Genomic DNA, 21,001 nt, shown 5'->3' with positions numbered 1-21,001 from the left:
TCTGCTTGCCGCCTCACGTCACAGAAGTCAGTTAATTTTCAACACATAGAGACTATTTTACCTAGATATCACACTATAGAGACTGTGTCTGTTCCCCGAACTAGAAAATACAATAAAAAAACGCATCACGTCCAAAAGGCAAAGGGGGAGGTGTTGCTTCAATTTATAACAATGTTTTCAGGATTTCTTCAAGAGGGCAGGCTTGAAGTATAACTCATTTGAAGTAATGGTGCTTCATATTACATTATCCAGAGAAACAAATGTTAATGATAAATCCCCTGTGATGTTTGTGCTGGCTACTGTATACAGGCCAACAGGGCACCATACACACTTTATTAAAGAGTTTGCTGATTTTACATCCGAGTTAGTGCAGACTGCAGATAAAGTTTTAATAGTTGGTGATTTTTAATACCCATGTTGATAATGAAAAAGATGCCCTGGGATCAGCATTTATAGACATTCTGAACTCTATTGGGGGTTAGACAACAAGTCTCAGGACCTACTCATTGTCGAAATCAGTTAAGGAAAACAGTCTGACACCATGGTATAATGAGCAAACTCGCACCCTAAAGAGAGCAGCCCAGAAAATGGAGCGCAGCTAGAGGTATTTCATATTGCTTGGCGGGAAATAAACCTATCCTACAGAAAAACATTAAAAAATGCTAGATCGGATTACTTTTAGTCTCTTTTAGAAGAAAACAAACATAACCCCAGGTATTTATTCAATACAGTGGCTAAATTAACAAAAGATAAAGCATCAACAAGTGTTGACATTTCCCAACATCATAGCAGTAATGACTTTATGAACTACTTTATCTCTAATAGTATTGATTTTAGAAGTAAAATTGTAGCCATTCAGCCGTCAGCTACATCACGGTTCATGAATCTCTCTCGTGTGTGTCTGTGGATATGGTCTATGATCACTGCTGATCAGCAGCACCAGCTGTTACCAATTGTTTATGCCTTTTTATGTGCAGTAACTGGTGTCTCATGTTGTCAGATCATTGTGGTTCTCCGGTGTGTTCCCTTCTGTTCCCGTGCTGTTCATTTTCGATCGTGGATTCCCTCTCTGTTATTCGCCGTGTCTTTTGTTTTTTTTAAATTCCTACACTCTGCACTTGAATTATGAGCCCCGTCACAAGGGATACAGCACTGGATCACCGAGGACCATCACTGGTTCTCCACCAAGGTCCCTATGTCACCTACCATCTGAGTTTGTGATCGTATGACCTATCATCTGTGTTGTGGACTATCTGTGTTGTTTGTCTGACTGGCCGCTCTTATTCACCTTCTTAATAAAGCACTATCTTGCTATTGCATCCTGCTCCTGTCTCTGTCACACTACAGTATTGCATCAGACAGTGCACTATAGATCCCCTGAGGAAAAGTTCCACTCATTCTCTACTATAGGAGAGAAAGAATTGTACAAACTAGTTAAATCATCTAAACCAACAACATGTATGTTATACCCTATTCCATCTAAGCTCCTAAAAGAGGTGCTTCCAGAAGTCATAGATGATTTTCTGACTATTATTAATTCCTCATTGTCATTAGGATATGTCCCCAAAACCTTCAAACTGGCTGTTATTAAGCCTCTCATAAAAAATGACCTGCTCTTATAATCTGATCGTGTTTGTATCTCTCTATTAGGTCTCGCTATTGGATCTTAGTGCTGCGTTCAACACTATTGACTACAACATTCTTTTGCCTAAACTAGAACATTTTTTGGCATTAATCACCCCACTGCCCACTGAGCCTGGTTTCTCCCAAGGTTTTTTTCCCCATTTCTGTCACTGATGGAGTTTTAGTTCCTTGCCGTTGTCACCTCTGGCTTGCTTAGTTGGGGACACTTAATTTCCATCAATATTGTCAACTTGATTGCACAGATACTATTTGAAATGAACTGAGCTGGACAATGACATCACTGAATCAATGATGAACTGACTTTAACTTGCATTACTGGCACACTATTTTGACACAGTAAAGTTTAATACTGCTGTAATACTATACTTTAATACTACTTTGACAGTCTGTATTTTATAAAGTGCAATATAAATAAAGGTAATCAATAAATATAAAAAAGTTTATTACCTCCATGTACAAAGCCATGCAGAGTGCAGTCAGATGGGCCGACAAGGTGGATCAGACTCGACTGACTAAATGCAACCGTGTAGGGTTCTAAAAAATAAGAAAACAGAGAGGAAAAACCTAATACACACATACAAATATAACGGAATATAAATAACTGGCAAAGTATAAAAAAAAAAACCTTGTTCTCTGAGCAATAAAAAAAAAAACATAAATACCGTATTTTCCGCACTATAAGGCACTCATAAAAACCTTTAATTTCCTCAAAAATTAAAAACGACAGTGCGCCTTATAATCCGGAGCGCATTATTTATGGATTAAGGCGCTCTGTCAAAATGTTGACATTCCCTTTAGCCCAGCTCCATCTAGTGGATGCATAACGCAAACCCAGTCAAACGTTTGACTGCAGTATCTTCTATTCTATGCGCCTTATAATCCGGTGCGCCCTATATATGAAAACAGTTCTAAAATAGGCCATTCATTGAAGGTGCGCTTTATAATCCAGTGCGGAAAAATACGGTAGTTTCCTGATGCCACAAAAAATATTTTTCATATTCCTTTAATTAAAAAAAATGTATAGTTCTTCAGAGAAATATTCATACATACCTTTTGTTTGTCTATCTGTGCAGCATCAGAGCAAAATAACAAAATGAAATCAAGGTAAGACTCGATTCATAAAACTTTTACTGACAAATTAAATGTCCAACAGAGAGCAATGACTAACAGAAATATAAAAAATGGCCAAGGAACCTTGATGTTAATTGGACATGTACTAAGGTAACACTATGTTTTTGGACAAAGACCATTGCATATTTTGTACACTGGGGCCAGTTGCACAAGCTTAGCCACCATGTTAAGACTGTCTTAAAAACTAATTAAACCAACTAGCAGTTGCCAAGGGGTAGTCAGTCTTACTTTTCCAATTCAAATAAGACCAATCTACCTTTTCAGAACTGAATAAAAAAAATGTTATGAAGAATTGAACTGAAGAAAAAAAAAATTAGATGACTAACTTAAGTCTAAACAGTTTATACAGCCGGCTATTGTAGTACCTCATTTTCAGTACATTTGACGTTTCAATAAATTTTTGGTACACAATTTACAGATGATGATTTTAAAGATGATGATGCTAGTCATTCAGTACTATGCTATCAAAGACCGTAACGGTTACGCATTGTAACCTTCATTCCCTGAAGAAGGGAACAGAGACGTCACGAATTGGGAATCATGCTAGAGAGACCAATCCACTTTTGAGTGTACACTAAACGAGCCAATGCTCATTGTCATGCGATGATTGCATCCAGCTGCCACTGATCGCTGCACAAGTATAAATAGGCAGCAGGTGCAAAGCATACTCAGGTTTTTGCTGAAGAGCAGAGCCTGTGATCCAGCCTCTCAGTGGCAGCTGTGGCAACAGTATGCAACGTCTCCATTCCCTCCTTCAGGGAACAAGGGTTCCAATACGTAACTGAGACGTTCCCTTTCAGTCGGTCACTTTCGACGTCATGTTGATGACCAACGAAATTGGGAATCCCTACCAAAACGCCACAGATGCTGCCTCTTCTAGTGTCTTGTGTGAGCCACCTTGAGTATAGGCCAGGGCTCGCAGCAGGAAGGCCAATCACTGTTTGTCTTAGCACTACCCACTCAGTGAGATTGTTTAACACTGGGAAAACAGACCAGTTCCACTTGGAACAGAATTTTAACATGGGATCCACTCGGGTCACAACATATGGACCCAGCCCTCTACCAGTTCTCAAGGATTCATTGAACAAGGGCCTGGTCCCAGATGTTCGATGTCCCGAGGGGATGGAGGGAGCTCGAAAGGGTCTACAGTATGGAATCTCTGTAGCAAATTTCACTATTTGTGACATAGCAAGGCACCACGAGCCAGTGCCCAGTAGGATGAAACACTTTTAGGGCAGGGCACGCCCTGTGCCTGATAAGACAGGATGATGGCATCCAATATCCAATGGTCCATCCTCTGTTTGGAGATGGCATTCCCTTCCTGCCGACCTCTGAAACAAACAAAGAACTACTCTGAGGACCCGAAGCTTTGTGTCCTGTCCATGTACAATCTTAAAGTGCGGATGGGAAAAGCAAAGCTTTGTGCCAGTGCATCTGTGCAATGTTCCCTCGGTCAAGGAGTAGAACAGCTGAGCAGTGAGAGGTTTATTGAGAGGCAAACAGGTCTAACGGAGTATGAACGGCAAAAAAAAAGTGACCTCAGATGCTTCTTACTCCAAAGGAGGAGGAGGCAGGTAAGTTGTGAAATCTGTCTGCTTCTGTGCAGCCGAGAACTGTTGGGCAAATCTCTCCACCATGTCGCTGAGGAGTTTCTCCACAGGCCACATAAGAACTGCTGGTCAGACCAGACGAGTACCTACATGCCCAGAAGGGAAGGGACAGTTTGCGCCGCAAATAATCCCCTCCACTGGGAGGACCCCTGTATACTCCTGTAATCCTAGGCCCGCCTGAGCTACTGTCTGACTTCTGCCAGGAAGAAAAGTAGATCACTGCAGGGGCACCGACCCTTTTGAAGTAACAAAGCTTGGATCGCAAGTCCAAGATGGTCATCTTCTTTCATGGACTCATCCACATACACCACCTCAATGTGCTTAATGCCCATGCACGCAAGGCAGTGATCATGACCATCACCTGGTGCCATAACGACCGCATCCAGAAACACACGGGTGAAACAGCATCTTTAAAAAGACAATCATTCTTTACAAAGATGCAACCCTGTATGCTCTTTTTTGAAACTGCTCTTTTAAGCTCTTTTCACACAGGGGAGATGGTCGCGTGCAACACAAACAGGGGTAGTGCAGCCTGATGTGTGCAACCCACTCGACAGGGGAAATCACTGAAAAGCTGAGAATGCGTTGCACATGCAGGCTATTTAAAATCATGCTGTGATCAGACTCTAAGTAGATTGGTCTTGCTAGCGAGATTCCCAATTCACTGGTCAGTGACCTGACATCGAAAGAGACCGACTGAAAGGGAACCATGGTTACCATCTGATAGCATTATTGTTCCATGGTTCTGCGATGTACTTACTTTCTGAAAGGTACATGTTTTACATCTGCTATATACAGGTGCATTTACATCTTAGGAAATTAAGAATTCAGTATCTCAAAAAATTAAAATATTTTCTCAAAGATCAATAAAAAAAAAGATTTACAAAACAGAAATGTTCAATATATCCAAAGCAGGTTTAATTACCATCAGAATTAAAACAAAAAAACTGAAATATTTCAAATATACAAAAAGTTAAGACCTTTTCCATAATATAAAATCTTTTTGAGATGCACCTGTATTGACCCTGATGGGTTGGATCCATGCGATCACTAAGACATTAAACACATGACTTCAGTGATGATAAGCATATGTAATGACATAAAGGAAGTGTTACCTGGAAGAGAGACAGACATGATGATCTCCCCATTCCTCTCCTTGGTCTCTAATCGCTCTAATTTCTGAGCCTCATATCTCTTTTTACCTGCTTCCTCTTGTTCTGGGCTGGAGTACTGCAATGGTCAAAAACACACTCTAGTATACAAATTGACAAGTAATTGTTTGTAAAAGTAAAAATTATTTGGCAAATCTTTTGACACTTCAGAAATCACATAATAGTTCACTTTGATAAAGAATAAAGAAAATAAAATAAAATTTCTAATGTCAATCTTTAAAGAAAAGACGTGTTCACTGATGCACAGACTCTTACCTCAATAGGAGGAACTTCAATGATTTTAGCCACATTTTGAAGGGAGAAAGGGACATACCATAGCGTTGCCTTATTGGTCAATTTTTTGGCACCTACAAAAATGAAATCAGAATAATCAGAAGGAATGTAAATCTCTTCAAATGCAGTGCAATACATACAGAGTAATGTAACCAGTGTTGCCTAGTCTGTGGTTTTCCAGTGGAATTGGTATACTTTAACACTGTTGCAGCGGGATGTTTTTCATGTTCACAGGTTGAAGCAACACCAATAATGTGATATTTAATTATTAAATGCGACCAGGGGAATCCCACCAATATATATATATATATATATATATATATATATATATATATATTTTTTTTTTTTTTATATATATATATAGTTTTTACCAGGAAATCGCCCCTGAAAAGCAACTGGGCTAGTTTTGTGCAAGTTTTGAGTAGCAATTGGGCAATTTTTGCTGTGAAAACCTGGCAACCCTGAATGTAATGTCAAAAAGTACAGTAATTTAGAGTAAATATAATATGTTTGTTACATCTGAGCTACTCAAAAAGCAAAGTAGTTTTGCTCTCTCCTCTGCACTTCCGCATTCGTCTTTCTCATCGAAGCTCACGCTACACCTACGTCCTCTGTTGTAATGTCTCTCTCTCGTAAATGTGCATATGACAGTTAGTGGAAGCTAGATATTATGGTTTATAAATTATTAACCCCCCTGGAGCTGTGTGGTGCGTTTTTTTATTTTTATTTTTTATCATGGATGATACTTGTTGTGGATGTGGCACTTGTTTGGGGTTCAAAACTCAACCAACATTCACTGCCATTATAAAGCTTGGAAGAGCCATGAAGTTTTTAAATATCATATCAGTCATATTCACCTAGAGTAGGATGGCTTGAGGGTGAGTAAATCATGGGTTAATTTTAATTTTGGGGTGAACCATCCCTTTAAACTCTGCTAACTAAAAGGTTATAATGATAATAATGTTAGATTTGATATGCCATTACACATGAGATTTACTATTTACTATCATTGTCAGAATGAAGTTATGGCACAACAAGAATACAAAATGGCACTATGGTGATGCAGAGAGACTCAAGGAGAATTCAAGGAGATGAATTGCTAAATAAAGTCATTATTTTTGTTTTCTTCGTGTACAAAAAGTATTCTCGTCAATGCACAACATGATGGTTGAACCACTGATGACAGATGGATTATTCTGATGATGCCTTTCATACTTTTCTGGACCTTTACAGTGTAATTTATTTGTCAGTTAATAGTACAGTAATTAGCCTGCTAATTTACCGTATTTTCCGAACTATAAGGGTGCTTTCACACTAGCACTTTTGGTGCGCACCCGTGTTCGATTGATGTCAGAGTTCGGTTCGTTTGGATGATGTGAACGCTGTCTTCCGTACTAGGATGCGCACCCGCGAACCGTACCCGAGTCTGCTTAAAGGGGGGGTGAAATGCTATTTCATGCATACTGAGTTTTTTACACTTTTAAAGAGTTGGATTCCCATGCTAAACATGGACAAAGTTTCAAAAATTAAGTTGTACATTTAAGGGACCAGTGGATGGAGTTTATTTTTACAGAGCATCAACGGAGTTGTGCAAGTGTTTGTTCCCTGCATTTCGAAGATGCTTGTTTTACAAACAAGGCCCAGTTTGACGCCGGATTTGCTCATCGTTTATTTCTTAAGGATAATGCAGTCCCAACGAAAAAGGGTCACGATCATGTGTTGGAACCACAGGCGGTGAGTAAAACTGCTTCAAATATCTGTTGTTAACTTAGCTATCGGCGCGTAAGCACATCAAGTAAACAACATGCGATGTTGGCATCAAACTGCACGAGTAAAACTGCTTCAAATATCTCTGTGTGGTTAACTTAGCTTTCGGCACGTAAGCACATGAAGTATACAACATGCAATGTTGTCATTAGGGGTGTCCATGGCCGATTAACCGTTAAAAATTGCTTAACCAAGTGAAACATTTTGCTCGGTTAAGTGACGCCAATGGTGTGCATTGAATTTAGTTGTAATACATTTTTGCACCACTACAGACCGCCAGTGCGCTCCCAGACATTTGTAATGTCCACAAGAAGTAGTCATTTTTCTAATATGAAGCGGGCAAAGAAAAGTACAGCGTTGGAGCACTTTAAAATTGAGACTGAAGGGGCAAAATGCAAGTATTGCAATACAGTGCTTAGATATACTTCAAGTACAACCTCGTTGTTGTAATCTCAACAGCCAACACCCGGGAATCATTAGGCCGGCGACACACTGGATGCGTGGCGAAAGCGTCTCAGCTGCGTGGCGTGTCTGTTTTTAATTCGGCTCCCATGTTAACTGGCTAGTGTGAGTACACCCTTATACTTAGGTGAAAATTTGCAGTTGAAAAATCCAGTTCATCCCTCAAAACCTTATTCTCTGCAAGATCTAATTTAATAAAAACAAAGATTAAATCTTAATAACCAAGTATTTTGGGGATATAAATCGTGATGTATGCATGAAAAAAACGAAAAAGTATTTATTTTACATTCATTCTACTCTCACTTATTTTATTTTATTCATTTTTCACTTATTACATTTTTTTAAATTCATTTATTCAATTATTCATTCATTCATTTCAAAGCCAAGGAATCCTGATGTTTAACAAGTTAGATTGAACATTTCCAAATGATAGTAATACAAATGCGCCTCATAATGTTGCATTCTCTGTAACGCCTAGACTCTAGAAAACACTGTAGCATCTCAGACAGATGGTGGTATGGTGACACTGACCATTTTGATATCCAATTTTGACAGATGTTGCAAGGTTTCAGTACAGAGACTAAAATGGCAAACAAATGAGAGCAGTTTCTCCTACATTTTAAGAGCACAAAACAATTCATTTAAGACTGAACTGTACCAATTCAGCAGAAATAGGAGGATTAATTCTGACAGACTGCATTTAGGAATAGCATTTGCATTTTACACTCTGTTGAAGTCTTCCAGAAAAGCCGGTTGCTAGGACAACCATGCAGGGATTCTGCCACTACCATAGCGAGAGAATGGCTTCTCTAATTGGTTTCCACAACAGCTTGTCTAATGGATCTAAACAGCAGGATATTTACATGTTTTCCATTAGCAAAGGATCATGGGCAAAAAATAGCTCCCTTACTGGACACATGAAGATACCATATACTGTATATCATTTTCAATTTTGAATAATATTGTTTTACAGTAAAAATATAAAATGCAGCCACTCCGCAGCATTATACTCGGAAATGCTCAAGAGCAGAGAGAAATTGAGAATGTATTTAATATATATAATGTAGAATCTAAAAAAAATAATATATATACAGTGCCCTCCATAAGTATAGGAACAGTAAAGACAAAATTGTTCTCTTTGCTGTGGAGTCAAGAAATCTGTAAATATGATTAAAAGATGAACATGAGACAAAACTACAGAATGTAACATTTTATTATTAGGGGATTTAACACAAATATGTTTTACCAGCTAAGAAGATCAGCACTTTTAGAGTTTAGTCTCCTTATCTGATGTGAGCAGAAGTATTGGAACAGTTGCCTCACGGGTCTTTCTAAGTGATCAGCTGTGTCCTGATGCATTAATTATTTAGATATTAATAACAGGGAATGAAAAAATTAGCATATTGTGATATATTGTGATATTTTCCATAATGTAATGATAAAAATTAAACTTTCATATATTTTAGATTCATTGCACACCAACTGAAATATTTCAGGTCTTTTATCGTTTTAATACTAATGATTTTGGCATACAGCTCATGAAAACCCAAAATTCCTATCTAAAATAAATAGCATATTTCATCCGACCAATAAAAGAAAAGTGTTTTTAATCTCAATAATTCTCAATACTTGGTCGGGAATCCTTTTGCAGAAATGACTGCTTCAATGCGGCGTGGCATGGAGGCAATCAGCCTGTGGCACTGCTGAGGTGTTATGGAGGCCCAGGATGCTTCGATAGCGGCCTTAAGCTCATCCAGAGTGTTGGGTCTTGCGTCTCTCAACTTTCTCTTCACAATATCCCACAGATTCTCTATGGGGTTCAGGTCAGGAGAGTTGGCAGGCCAATTGAGCACAGTAATACCATGGTCAGTAAACCATTTACCAGTGGTTTTGGCACTGTGAACAGGTGCCAGGTCGTACTGAAAAACGAAATCTTCATCTCCATAAAGCTTTTCAGCAGATGGAAGCATGAAGTGCTCCAAAATCTCCTGATAGCTAGCTGCATTGACCCTGCCCTTGATAAAACACAGTGGACCAACACCAGCAGCTGACATGGCACCCCAGACCATCACTGACTGTGGGTACTTGACACTGGACTTCAGACATTTTGGCATTTCCTTCTCCCCAGTCTTCCTCCAGACTCTGGCACCTTGATTTCCGAATGACATGCAAAATTTGCTTTTATCCGAAAAAGTACTTTGGACCACTGAGCAACAGTCCAGTGCTGCTTCTCTGTAGCCCATTTCCTGCACACGCCTGTGCACGGTGGCTCTGGATGTTTCTACTCCAGACTCAGTCCACTGCTTCCGCAGGTCCCCCAAGGTCTGGAATCGGTCCTTCTCCACAATCTTCCTCAGGATCCGGTCACCTCTTCTCGTTGTGCAGCGTTTTTTGCCACACTTTTTTCTTCCCACAGACTTTCCACTAAGGTGCCTTGATACAGCACTCTGGGAAGAGCCTATTCATTCAGAAATTTCTTTCTGTGTCTTACCCTCTCGCTTGAGGTTGTCAATGTATGGCCTTCTGGACAGAGTCAGGTCGGCAGTCTTACCCATGATTGCGGTTTTGAGTAATGAACCAGACTGGGAGTTTTTAAAAGCCTTAGGAATCTTTTGCAGGTGTTTAGAGTTAATTAGTTGATTCAGATGATTAGGTTAATAGCTCGTTTAGAGAACCTTTTCATGATATGCTAATTTTTTGAGATAGGAATTTGGGGTTTTCATGAGCTGTATGCCAAAATCATCAGTATTAAAACAATAAAAGACCTGAAATATTTCAGTTGGTGTGCAATGAATCTAAAATATATGAAAGTTTAATTTTTATCATTACATTATGGAAATAATGAACTTTTTCACAGTATGCTAATTTTTTTAGAAGGACCTGTATATCCATTGCTTCTGCACGCTAAGTCTTGCATTCGATAATGACACAATCAAACCAGGATGAAGATGAGGAAGCCGACTCTGAAAGAAAAGCAAGCAATGTGGATGCTAAAAGAAAAGAGGAAGACAATTAGAACTATAGGAAAAAGAAAGGGAATAAACCAATCAAAAGTTTAGAAACTACCGGTTACATTAGCAACCAACAAGGACCTGATCGGCTAAAGAAAACAATAGTTTTTGATGACAGACAAGTCATAAAAGCTGTGAAAATGAACCCTACAATACATGTCTGTAAAAACACCAACAATCTCCAGAAAGCTGGGGTGATGCTCTGTCAATCTACAGTCCGCAGGAGAATTTGACTCAGAATTAAAGAAGCAAGATGCAAACTTCTGATCAGCACCAAAATTAAAAAGGCAAGATTCTTAACGAATAAAGTTTTGATGGCCCGATGAGACAAAGGTGAACTTTTATCTAAGTAATTGGAAAGTAAAAGTGTGGAGAAATAAGGGAACTGAAAATGATCCTAAGCATACAAGCTCATCTGTAAAGCTTGGTGGAGATGGTGTCATGGCATGGGCACGCATGTCTGTCTCTAGAACAGGACCTCTTCATTTTAATGATGACTTAATGTATGATGCCAGTAACATGAATTTGGAAGGGTACAAAATCATCTTGGCTACCAATATTCCACCAAAGAAAATTCCACCAAACTCATTAGAAAGCACTTCATATTGGATCAAGACTATGACCCAAAACACCCTGCCAGTTCAGTCAAGGACTTTATCAGGGCATTAACATTAATTTCACCAACTGAAGAGGAGACTAAAGATTGAAAGTCCCCAAAACAAGGAACAGTTAGATTTGGCTGCATTAAAGGCTGGGGAAAAGCATTTCAAAGCATAAGACCAAGAGTCTGGTGATGTCTATGGGTTGCAGACTCACTGCTCTGATTGCATATTTTACATCTGCTTTAAATTTAACCGTTCCAATACTTATGCTCACCTCAAATAGTGGGATGAACTCTAAAAGTGCTGTTCTCATTATTTGGTAGAACATGTGTCGAAAGACCTAATAATAAAATGTGACATTCTGTAGTTCTGTACTTTTAATCATATTTGGAAATGGAAGTCATACTCTGATCCTATATTTATCTGAAAAATTGTCTCTTAGCAACAAACATCTCTCTAGCTAACAAGTTTTTGAATCATGGTGGATTTATATGTTGATTTAGTACTATGCTAATTCAACCTTTTCAGCTAATGATTAAAATGTGTATTCCCATTGTAAATATACAGACATTTTAATACTGTGTTGACTGCAGATGTTCACTATATTTGAGTCTACGGCAAGTAATCTAAATGTTTTTAGTGACTTTTGTCTACCGCAGTAGATTGCTCTCGATTACAATCTCAGATTTTCCATCACGGCCAGCCAACACTTTAATCGCTGGTTTCAAAATGAATCCATTGATCAGACACGAAAAGAAAAGACGGTGTGCAGCACAACTGTGTACAAAAACATGAGTGATTGCAGGCGTGTTGAACAATTTGTTTAGAGATGGACTTTTCTTTAAAGGCACTGCCAACCCTAACATTGCTTCATGCTTAATATAGATTTGAACCTGCATGAAATATGCAGGACGGTGGCATATATCAACTATACATTTGACAAAATGAGGTGCAGTCTATATATATATATATATATATATATATATATATATATATATATATATATATATATCTCGATTAATATTTTTGAAAGTGAGTTTCTGTATTAACACAAGTACTGAATTTAGAACCAGTGATTTAAAGTATAGCATATCCTTAATAATAATAATAATAATAATAATAATAATAACAACAACAACTATTTTATTAGTATACTTCTTTTTCACAAGAGACAGTTTTTCAATGTTGAAAATATCAATTTGAAACCTATGTCAGTCTAATAACCTAATGGTTCTTCAAAAGTCAAATGTGTAATAAACATTTATCTGCAACATGGTTTTGTTAAAATAAATATAAGTTAAGCTAATCAAAAAATGCAGTGGTTGTTGTTTAGCATATTGCAAACCATGTTGGGGAAAAATTAGCCTAAAGAATTAAGCTAAATCTGGCAAAACCGTTAACATTCGGTTTAGACAATGTGTAATTTAAATATATTACAATTATAAAACTGTAAAAGGATTAGGGAGATCTTTAGGGATAATGATAGTGTTAGGGTTGGAATTAAAATGACTTGAAATTAATTTCCTACATTATTTATAATTAGCTTTATTTATAATTGACATCACTACACAAGTGGGAAAATATAAAACATTCACATCAGGCCTAATATCTGTCGCCTTAGACAGTTAGGTAAACGTGCTACACTGCGTGTGTTCATTCTAATGTGAATTTGCATCTTGTTTAAGTGCATCTGTAGATGGCTGCCCTGCCGATGCAATCATCATGGCCCCTGCATTCAGAGGCAGGAGACCCCTGAGGAGTGTGAGCGAGACAAGGCTGACAAGATTGGCCCTGACTGTCTGTGTGTTTGTGTGTAACCCAAGAGAAGAGTTTACACATCTATATAAACAGAAAAATCTGCATACACAGCCTTTAAATGTGTATAAGAACCGGAAACAAAGGTTTATCGAAGTTTTTTTTTTTTCATAACCTTGCTTCTTTGCTGTATGTTGATGCTAGGGAAAGGATTTGTGATGCTAAAGACTATGTATCATATATGTATTGGAAAAAAAAGTATATTTTGCAAAAATTTAGCATAATATTACTGTTTCCAGAGTAGACTGCTTTCCTATGAAGGTATTGCTCTGAAACTGCTGCCTGTGTTGGTGACGCGTGACATTAAGTTAACATGACAGAAGCACATAAAGTCTGCCCCCATTCTGCGTGGTTCCCCGCGGCTCAGCACGAGCCTTTAAAGGGGCAGAGCCGCCTTAAAAAAGAACAATGACTGGTTAACATGCAGTGTGTGAGAATGAAACACTGATTGTGTGTAGAGATGCTCATATCGAATGAATCGCATTCATTATGCTTATAATGCACCTAATGATCAGTTCTTCTTCTGCAGAAGTGCTTGTCTAATAATAGCTATTCCTTCGAAAGTATAATGCACTATTAGACACACAATGGGTTACTACTGAATCCAGCCATGCCTGGATACATAAAGTTCACTTACACCGTGTGTGCTATATATTAAATCTCAACTGCTTGATTGTTATAGAATCAAAAAAACTCTATCTTATAGCCAAGTTATGTATTAAAAGATGGATATGTCTTGATATCTACAATCGACTTTACCTGCGTACATACAGTATACTCACATAAAACCATATATACACTATATAGCAAGTCTCTAATGCATGATTGTTGATATTAAACTGTGTTATTGCACAGCTCGGTATAGAAAGTTGGATCCCAACTTTTTCCGCACTGATACAGTAAACTCATATAAAAGGACAATAAATACATAGGTAACACTTTACAAATAGGTAGGGCTGTGCAAAAAAATCGAATGCGATTTTCATGCACATCTTATCAGTAAAGACGCTCCTGTAATTAGAAGTATATCTCCAGCATGTGCGTTCAGATCAGGGTTGCCAGGTTTTCACAACAAATCCTGCCCAGTTGCTTCTCAAAACTAGTCTAAACTAGCCCAATCGCGTTCCCAGGAGGTTCTCCGATAAAAAAATAGCTTTCCGGGGTTAAAATTTAAGTTTAATGGCATGGTTGCCTTGGTAAAATTCACATTTTAGGGGATAAATATCACGTTATTGGTATTGTCGCTTCGACCCGCGGACATGAAAAACAACCACAGACTTGGCAACATTGGTTGGCATTTACGACACAGAGCCGTAATTCACTGACAATCTACACAAAATTGATTTTAAAATTGGTGGCGATTCTTGGTCGATTTTGAAAGCGATTTTTTGTTAGCTGTCGGTAGACTACAGCTCTGTGTAGTAACTGCTGCTCCACCTGAACCAGTGTTGCCAAGTCTGCGATTGTTTTTCATGTCCGCGGTTTGAAGCAACCCCAATACCAATAACGTGATATTTAGCCCTAAAATGCAAATTTTACCAAGACAACCAATGCCAAAAAAAACAAACAAACGTATATTTTAACCCCGGGAAGCAATTTTTTTAAAATCTGGGAACCTCCTGGAATCGCGATTAGTTTTGGACTAGTTTTGCGAAGCAACAGGGCAGGATTTGTTGTGAAAACCTGGCAACCCTGATCTGAACACAAGTGCTGGAGATAATACTTCTAATTAAAGGTGCGTCTTTACTGATGAGATGTGCATGAAAATCGCATTCGATTCTTTGCACAGCCCTACAAATAGGGTCCATTTGTTAACATTAGTGAACCAAATTAGTTAACAATGAAAAACACAAACTTTGTATCTATTAAATGTTATTTAATTTACTAAAAATAGACAGTTGTATTTTTAACTTTATTTTAATTATCGGTTAAATTGTATTGCTCAAAGTGAGTTGATGCATTAAATATAGTTTACAAATGCAACCTTTATTGTAAAGTGTTATCAATCAATTTGATCTAGTATTGTTGAAAAATGTAAAAACTATATTATCCTCAAGCTCCAAACTGTTAAATGCAACAAGGCGTGAAGATATTGAGATATAAACCTTTTCTGTAATGCAATTGTGACAATGTTGTGAAAAGTGCTCTGTAATTAAAATAAAGTTAGTTAAAAATACAACGTTAATTTAGTACATTAAATAAGATTTAAAAGATACAAAGTTTGATTGTGTTTTTCATTGTTAACTAATGTGGTTCACTAATCTTAAAGTAAAACTGAACAAAGAAGAAATATTAAATCACTTTCATAGTTATTGCAACAGCTTTTAATGTTTAAATAAAAATCAGTATTAAAATATTGAACATTTATTACTATTTAAAATTATAAAATTCAAATACCATGATGGGATTGAGAATTTGCTTGATTGTGATTAAAAAAACTACCAAAAAGAAATACTAAATAAATAAAGAATGGTCCTTAAAATTATTATTTATAATAATTATTTAAATTATTTAAATGTATTAACATTTAATTTAATAATATTAATTTAACATTTATCATGTTATAGTATGAGAGCTTGACCCAAGGGTCTTTTAGACTAATAAGAGTCTTTAAAATAAAAGCAATGATCTCCATCTTGTCTGTGTTCATTGTATAAGAAATATGAAATACTTTTTTTTTTTTTTGCACTTGTAATGATTTTTTTTAACCATTAAGGTAATGAGGGAAAACAATCTAATAATTGCGAATTGTTATTGTAATTGGATTATAATTAGATTTCACTGAAATACTTTAATGCAATATTATTTCTTTCTTTTGATTTTGGAGTGAGATATGAACCGTGACGTTCTTTTACAGATATTCTTTGATTCATAGCAAGTACTCAAATGTGGCCACCCCTAAGCGGAGGGAGTCCAGAGGTGTCTCTCTTCCTCCACTACTACTGACTGAGTACTTCACCCACGCCGAGCTGGGGTGCTTTTTCCACATCACAACCCTGTTGCTGTGGTAACAACATGTTCCTTGGGGACAGTGCTTTTGTTTAAGCTGTACACTTTCTTCTTCTCTTGTATTGCTGTTTTGTTTTTGATACACTATCCCTCATATGAGCAAATCTTAAGGTAACCAGGGCTGTTTTCTATAATAAAGCACCGTAATTCTCTATATGAGTCTTAAATTAGACTCACATCATATTCAGATTAGTTTTATTGAGCTACAGCTCCATCTTGAGATGAGATCTTAGAAAGAGGGATAATGTAGCATCAGCTTTTGAACTGTAATTGTTTAAATAAACTGACTTCTGATAAATTAATATCAATATGGCAAAGCGCTTAAAGTTTAGTTAAAGTTTATATAGCACTCAATACAGATTGCATCAAAGCAGCTTCTTTGTGTTAAACAGGAAAATAATGCTGTAGGGTATTTGGCCAATTCTGAAATTACCTATAAATTCTTACTTTAGCAATTAAAGTTCATTCTAATTTGATAATGTGATGTTTGTCAGTATCCCAAACCACAATGAACTTTGACACAGAACTCTTGAATAATAAACGCTGACCTTTAACCCAGAAAAATGAATGTACACAATGAAATCCGTTCACACCTGTTTTAACCAGCTTCAATGGAATCTCAATCATTAATGCAAACTGATTACAGATGCAATCTTTGTATTCACAATTCATGAAGTTATCGTGCAGTTGTTGTTTTCTTTCTAGGTTTCTCATTTAGAGTCTCGTGTTGTTTTTTAGTTGAATCTATGGCGGTTTATGTTACACAGTAATTGAGGACATAGTTATTGTTATGTAAAAAAAAAAAAAAAAAACTTTTATGATGCTTTAGAGTAACAGTGTTGAAGATGCATAATGTCAGGTTTTGTGTAAATCTTACTGAATGCCACTAGTCCTTGCACATCTCATAACGATTGTGTGAGGGAATATTTTTTATTAATATCTGTGCTCCACACATGATACTAATATGACTTCTAAAGACTACAAATGAAGTGCATTTATCATATGTGCTACTATATTGATATTTTTATAGTGTGTGTTTTTTAAGAACTTGGCAGCATGAACATAAAATCCATTAAACAATCCTTAATAACTTTTGACTGACCTGTGACTATGTTCTCTGAGAGGACATTGACCTGCACCTCGACCGAGTGTTTGGAGGTGTAGGTAATCTCAGCACTGACGTGGGCCACTTCGCCGATGAACATTGGGTGCAGGAAGTCTGTGCGCTCCACCCGAGCCAGAGCAGCCACACAACGATCCTATTCACCAAAACTAATTCTTATTCAATTGCACTTTACAAACACTAGAATTATACAGTACAACTCAGTAGCTACATGTGAAACATTTTTACTGTGTAAAATGTGCTACATATTTGATGTTGCTGTGCCCTCTACTGTCTACAGCAGACAATAGCAATTTTTAAGCAGAAGACATGAAAAAAATAAATAATAATAATAATCAATCAGAATGTTCAGTTACATCTTTAGAATGTTCATCTATTCTAGCAAGACACATCACACTAATATAAAAGACACAACACACTAATGTACAAAGCCTTGCATTCACTATTGTTCCTATGATGTAAGACTAAAGGGCAGTGAAAAAACTCACCCCGTTTTGAGTGTTGCAGTGGCGTGTGCCAATGATGCATCCTGCTTCCTCAATCATCTTCAGGATAGTGCCACCATGAACATTGCCAACAATGTTGGCATCATCGGGACGCATGATCCTGAAATATTAAAGAAAGAAAACATTTGCATATCATTTCCAGGTTTTATAGGGACGCACAATACAGTATACTTATACCCATATTCAATATTGCATCTCACCTGTAACAAATCAAGTGCACACAAATAACAATAATATTACATTTATCTTGATATCTTATACATAGGTCATGCTCACCCAAATCTAAGGCTACAAGATCCACATATTGTCAAGTGACTATAAGAATTACCACAGCCAGTAATAATATTTATATTAGTTCACATCCTTAAACGTGATTGACTGACTGAGCAGCATTTCCAGAGTGCTGATACTTAACCTAGCAATACTGGATGTTTTGCTGTTTGTGTCACTCTGCTTTTCATTGTAATGGCGACATACAAGACAACAACCACAAATACACACGATGACACAACATAAGTTAACACAGAAGCAGACCTGATTACATACATTACACAACCAGTTTGGTGAGAGATTCTGAACAACCAAAACTGTATCCTGTCATAAAACAAAACACTTCTCAAATGAAACAACGAACTAAAGTTATGATACTCATTCACCGCATTCTTTTGTTAAACATTCGAATCGATATGAAATACGATGTTACAAACACACAAGTCTAAACCTTTAGAAGAACATCAGGATCTTTCTCTACCTCAGGACAAGTATGAAATGAATCGATCTTCTGTCTAGAAGAGTATGATGAAGTAGTCAACACTACCTGCTGAGCTCATAATGAGACGCCATGACTTCTTGAGAAGTTCCCAGCACAGCAGTGACTATATCAGTAAGTGTAACCTTTCTTTAGTTCATTTCCTCTGTCAGTGCACACACACATGGTTTGTGACATCATTATCTTCAGCTTCACTGACACAGACTCCACCCACCTTCATTTAAACATTGTGGGCCTTCAGTAGACTCACACAGAGCTTGAGAAGGATCTGAGGATTCTTTGTGTGTGTTGCTTCAAGAGATCAATCAAGCATTTTTTTTGTTTCACTTTGTTATATATCAATGTATTCTTCATTCATTTATTATCATTTAAAGGTGCTGTAGGGAACTTTTGTAAAAAAAATATTTTTTACATATTTGTTAAACCTGTCATTATGTCCTGACAGTAGAATATGAGACAGATAATCTGTGTATAAATCAAGCTCCTCTGGCTCCTCCCAGTGTCCTATTGCCATTTGCAGAAACTCCATCGCTCTCGGAAAAAAACAACCAATCAGAGCTGCGGTCTGTAACTTTGTTTGTGTTCAAAATGTAGAAAAATGTATATAATAAGCGAGTACACCATGAATCCATTTTCCAAACCGTGTTTTTAGCTTGTCCTGAATCACTAGGGTGCACCTATAATAAGTGTTTATATTCGGACTATTTTAGATTGCTTCGGGGATACCGCGGCGGAGTAACCCAGTACCTTTGTGATTCTTCATAGACATAAACAAAGAGAAGTAGTTCCGGCTACGATGTTCTTCCACAAGACGCAAGCAGTTCTGTTTATTAACCGCTAGAGCGTCAAAAGTTACCTACCGCAGCTTTAATAATTGTATTATTCCATTTAATCATAAAAATGTATAATAATAATTTAAGCCATTTATATACTCATCTCATTGATTAGTCATTTATATTTACAGTATATATTCATGTTTGTTATGTGTTCTTTATTATTATTCCTCCTCAATGGGAGTCAATGGCAGCCCTATGAAGGGAACAAAGGAAAATTATCAAATTTGGCAGAGTTGATGGTCATGAATAGTGATCTGACCAACTTTAGGGTCTCTAGGACCGACTCTATAGCACCATCACCAGCTGAAACATCACTTTTCAAACTGCTATAACTTTTGAACCCTGAGTTTTAGACATATTTATTCCCCCAAAAATGGCAGAGATGATCTTAGGACTGAACTGCACAAAAATGACGGAGCAGAATTTTGATATTCATCTTTGTTTAAAAGTTATTATGTTGTGAACTTGATGTTGACCCAAAACTGGTTCAGAGGCTGTATCTCAGCCAAACTTTGATTAATCAAAACGAAACTTGGCACACTTCTTTAACACTATGACCTGAGGGTTCATACTAGATATGGCAATGTGTTCCAGAGACACAAATACTTTGGCAAAAAAAACACTCATAACTTTTGAAAAAAAAAATGTATGCCTCTCCACCATATCATGGTAAATGAAAAGGTTTTTTCACTACTCAATCTACAAATTTTGTTCAATTTTGTCCAAAATCAGGTCAGATGATCTTTGGACTGATCCTCACAGAAATGACTGAATGGCTTTTAACTTTCGCTACGGTTCCTGAGAAATCCCTCTCTGAATGTGCCTGTGTTTGTTGACTTATTCTAGTTACCTTAGTATGCTGACTGTTGACCATTCTTTCTACTGTGGCTCTTCAGCTAGCAAGCTAACCAAAGCTACGTTAGCACTAAGTTTGCTTTGCATGTTTATCTGGTTAACATGCTAAAGAGGTTTTTTGTCAGCTCATTATCACACTGAAACCTCTCCTCAGCAGCCTGGTGAACGTGCGTGAGTGACTAGCTCAATATGTTACAGCACTGATCCCAAATGCTTCATGCTGTGGGTTTGAAACTCACTGTGACAGATGCCCAAACTACAAGAGGTACTGTGGCATGAAACGATGACACACAGTGCATTTATGTACAAGTTCATCATTTTAAACTCATTCTTAGCTAAACTTCTGAACTTCAGCATCTGTGTGAACATCCGTTATCCCAGTGGCACAACAAGACGTGTGAAAACCACTTGACCTA

At 37.2% G+C, this 21,001-nt stretch overlaps 2 protein-coding genes across 8 annotated transcripts in view; one reads left to right on the top strand and one right to left on the bottom strand.

Annotated features, from left to right (window-relative positions):
* Nucleotides 1-21,001, top strand: part of LOC128018190 (glutamine--fructose-6-phosphate aminotransferase [isomerizing] 1) — a 368,579-nt gene that overhangs the window by 227,785 nt on the left and 119,793 nt on the right. The window lies entirely within an intron of this gene.
* The window catches only part of LOC128018200 (cytosolic acyl coenzyme A thioester hydrolase-like), a 60,186-nt gene that overhangs the window by 36,256 nt on the left and 2,929 nt on the right, over nucleotides 1-21,001 (bottom strand). For 2 of the 7 annotated variants that reach the window (XM_052603563.1, XM_052603562.1), the window contains exons 2-7: nucleotides 18,108-18,225; nucleotides 17,599-17,755; nucleotides 5,813-5,904; nucleotides 5,501-5,615; nucleotides 2,695-2,709; nucleotides 2,092-2,178 (exon numbers count right to left, since the gene is read on the bottom strand). In XM_052603563.1, coding sequence (XP_052459523.1) covers nucleotides 2,092-2,178; nucleotides 2,695-2,709; nucleotides 5,501-5,615; nucleotides 5,813-5,904; nucleotides 17,599-17,755; nucleotides 18,108-18,225 — 584 coding nt within the window. Of the gene's footprint in view, nucleotides 1-2,091; nucleotides 2,179-2,694; nucleotides 2,710-5,500; nucleotides 5,616-5,812; nucleotides 5,905-17,598; nucleotides 17,756-18,107; nucleotides 18,226-18,876; nucleotides 19,041-21,001 lie in introns of those variants that run through there. The other 5 variants (XM_052603564.1, XM_052603561.1, XM_052603565.1 and 2 more) reach the window with 4 other exon arrangements.

Source organism: Carassius gibelio, chromosome A8, assembly GCF_023724105.1.
Source record: "Carassius gibelio isolate Cgi1373 ecotype wild population from Czech Republic chromosome A8, carGib1.2-hapl.c, whole genome shotgun sequence".
In the NCBI taxonomy this organism is placed as follows: Eukaryota; Metazoa; Chordata; class Actinopteri; order Cypriniformes; family Cyprinidae; genus Carassius; species Carassius gibelio.
Note: the sequence above shows the minus strand (reverse complement) of the source record. Positions and strands in the feature narration are given on the sequence as shown.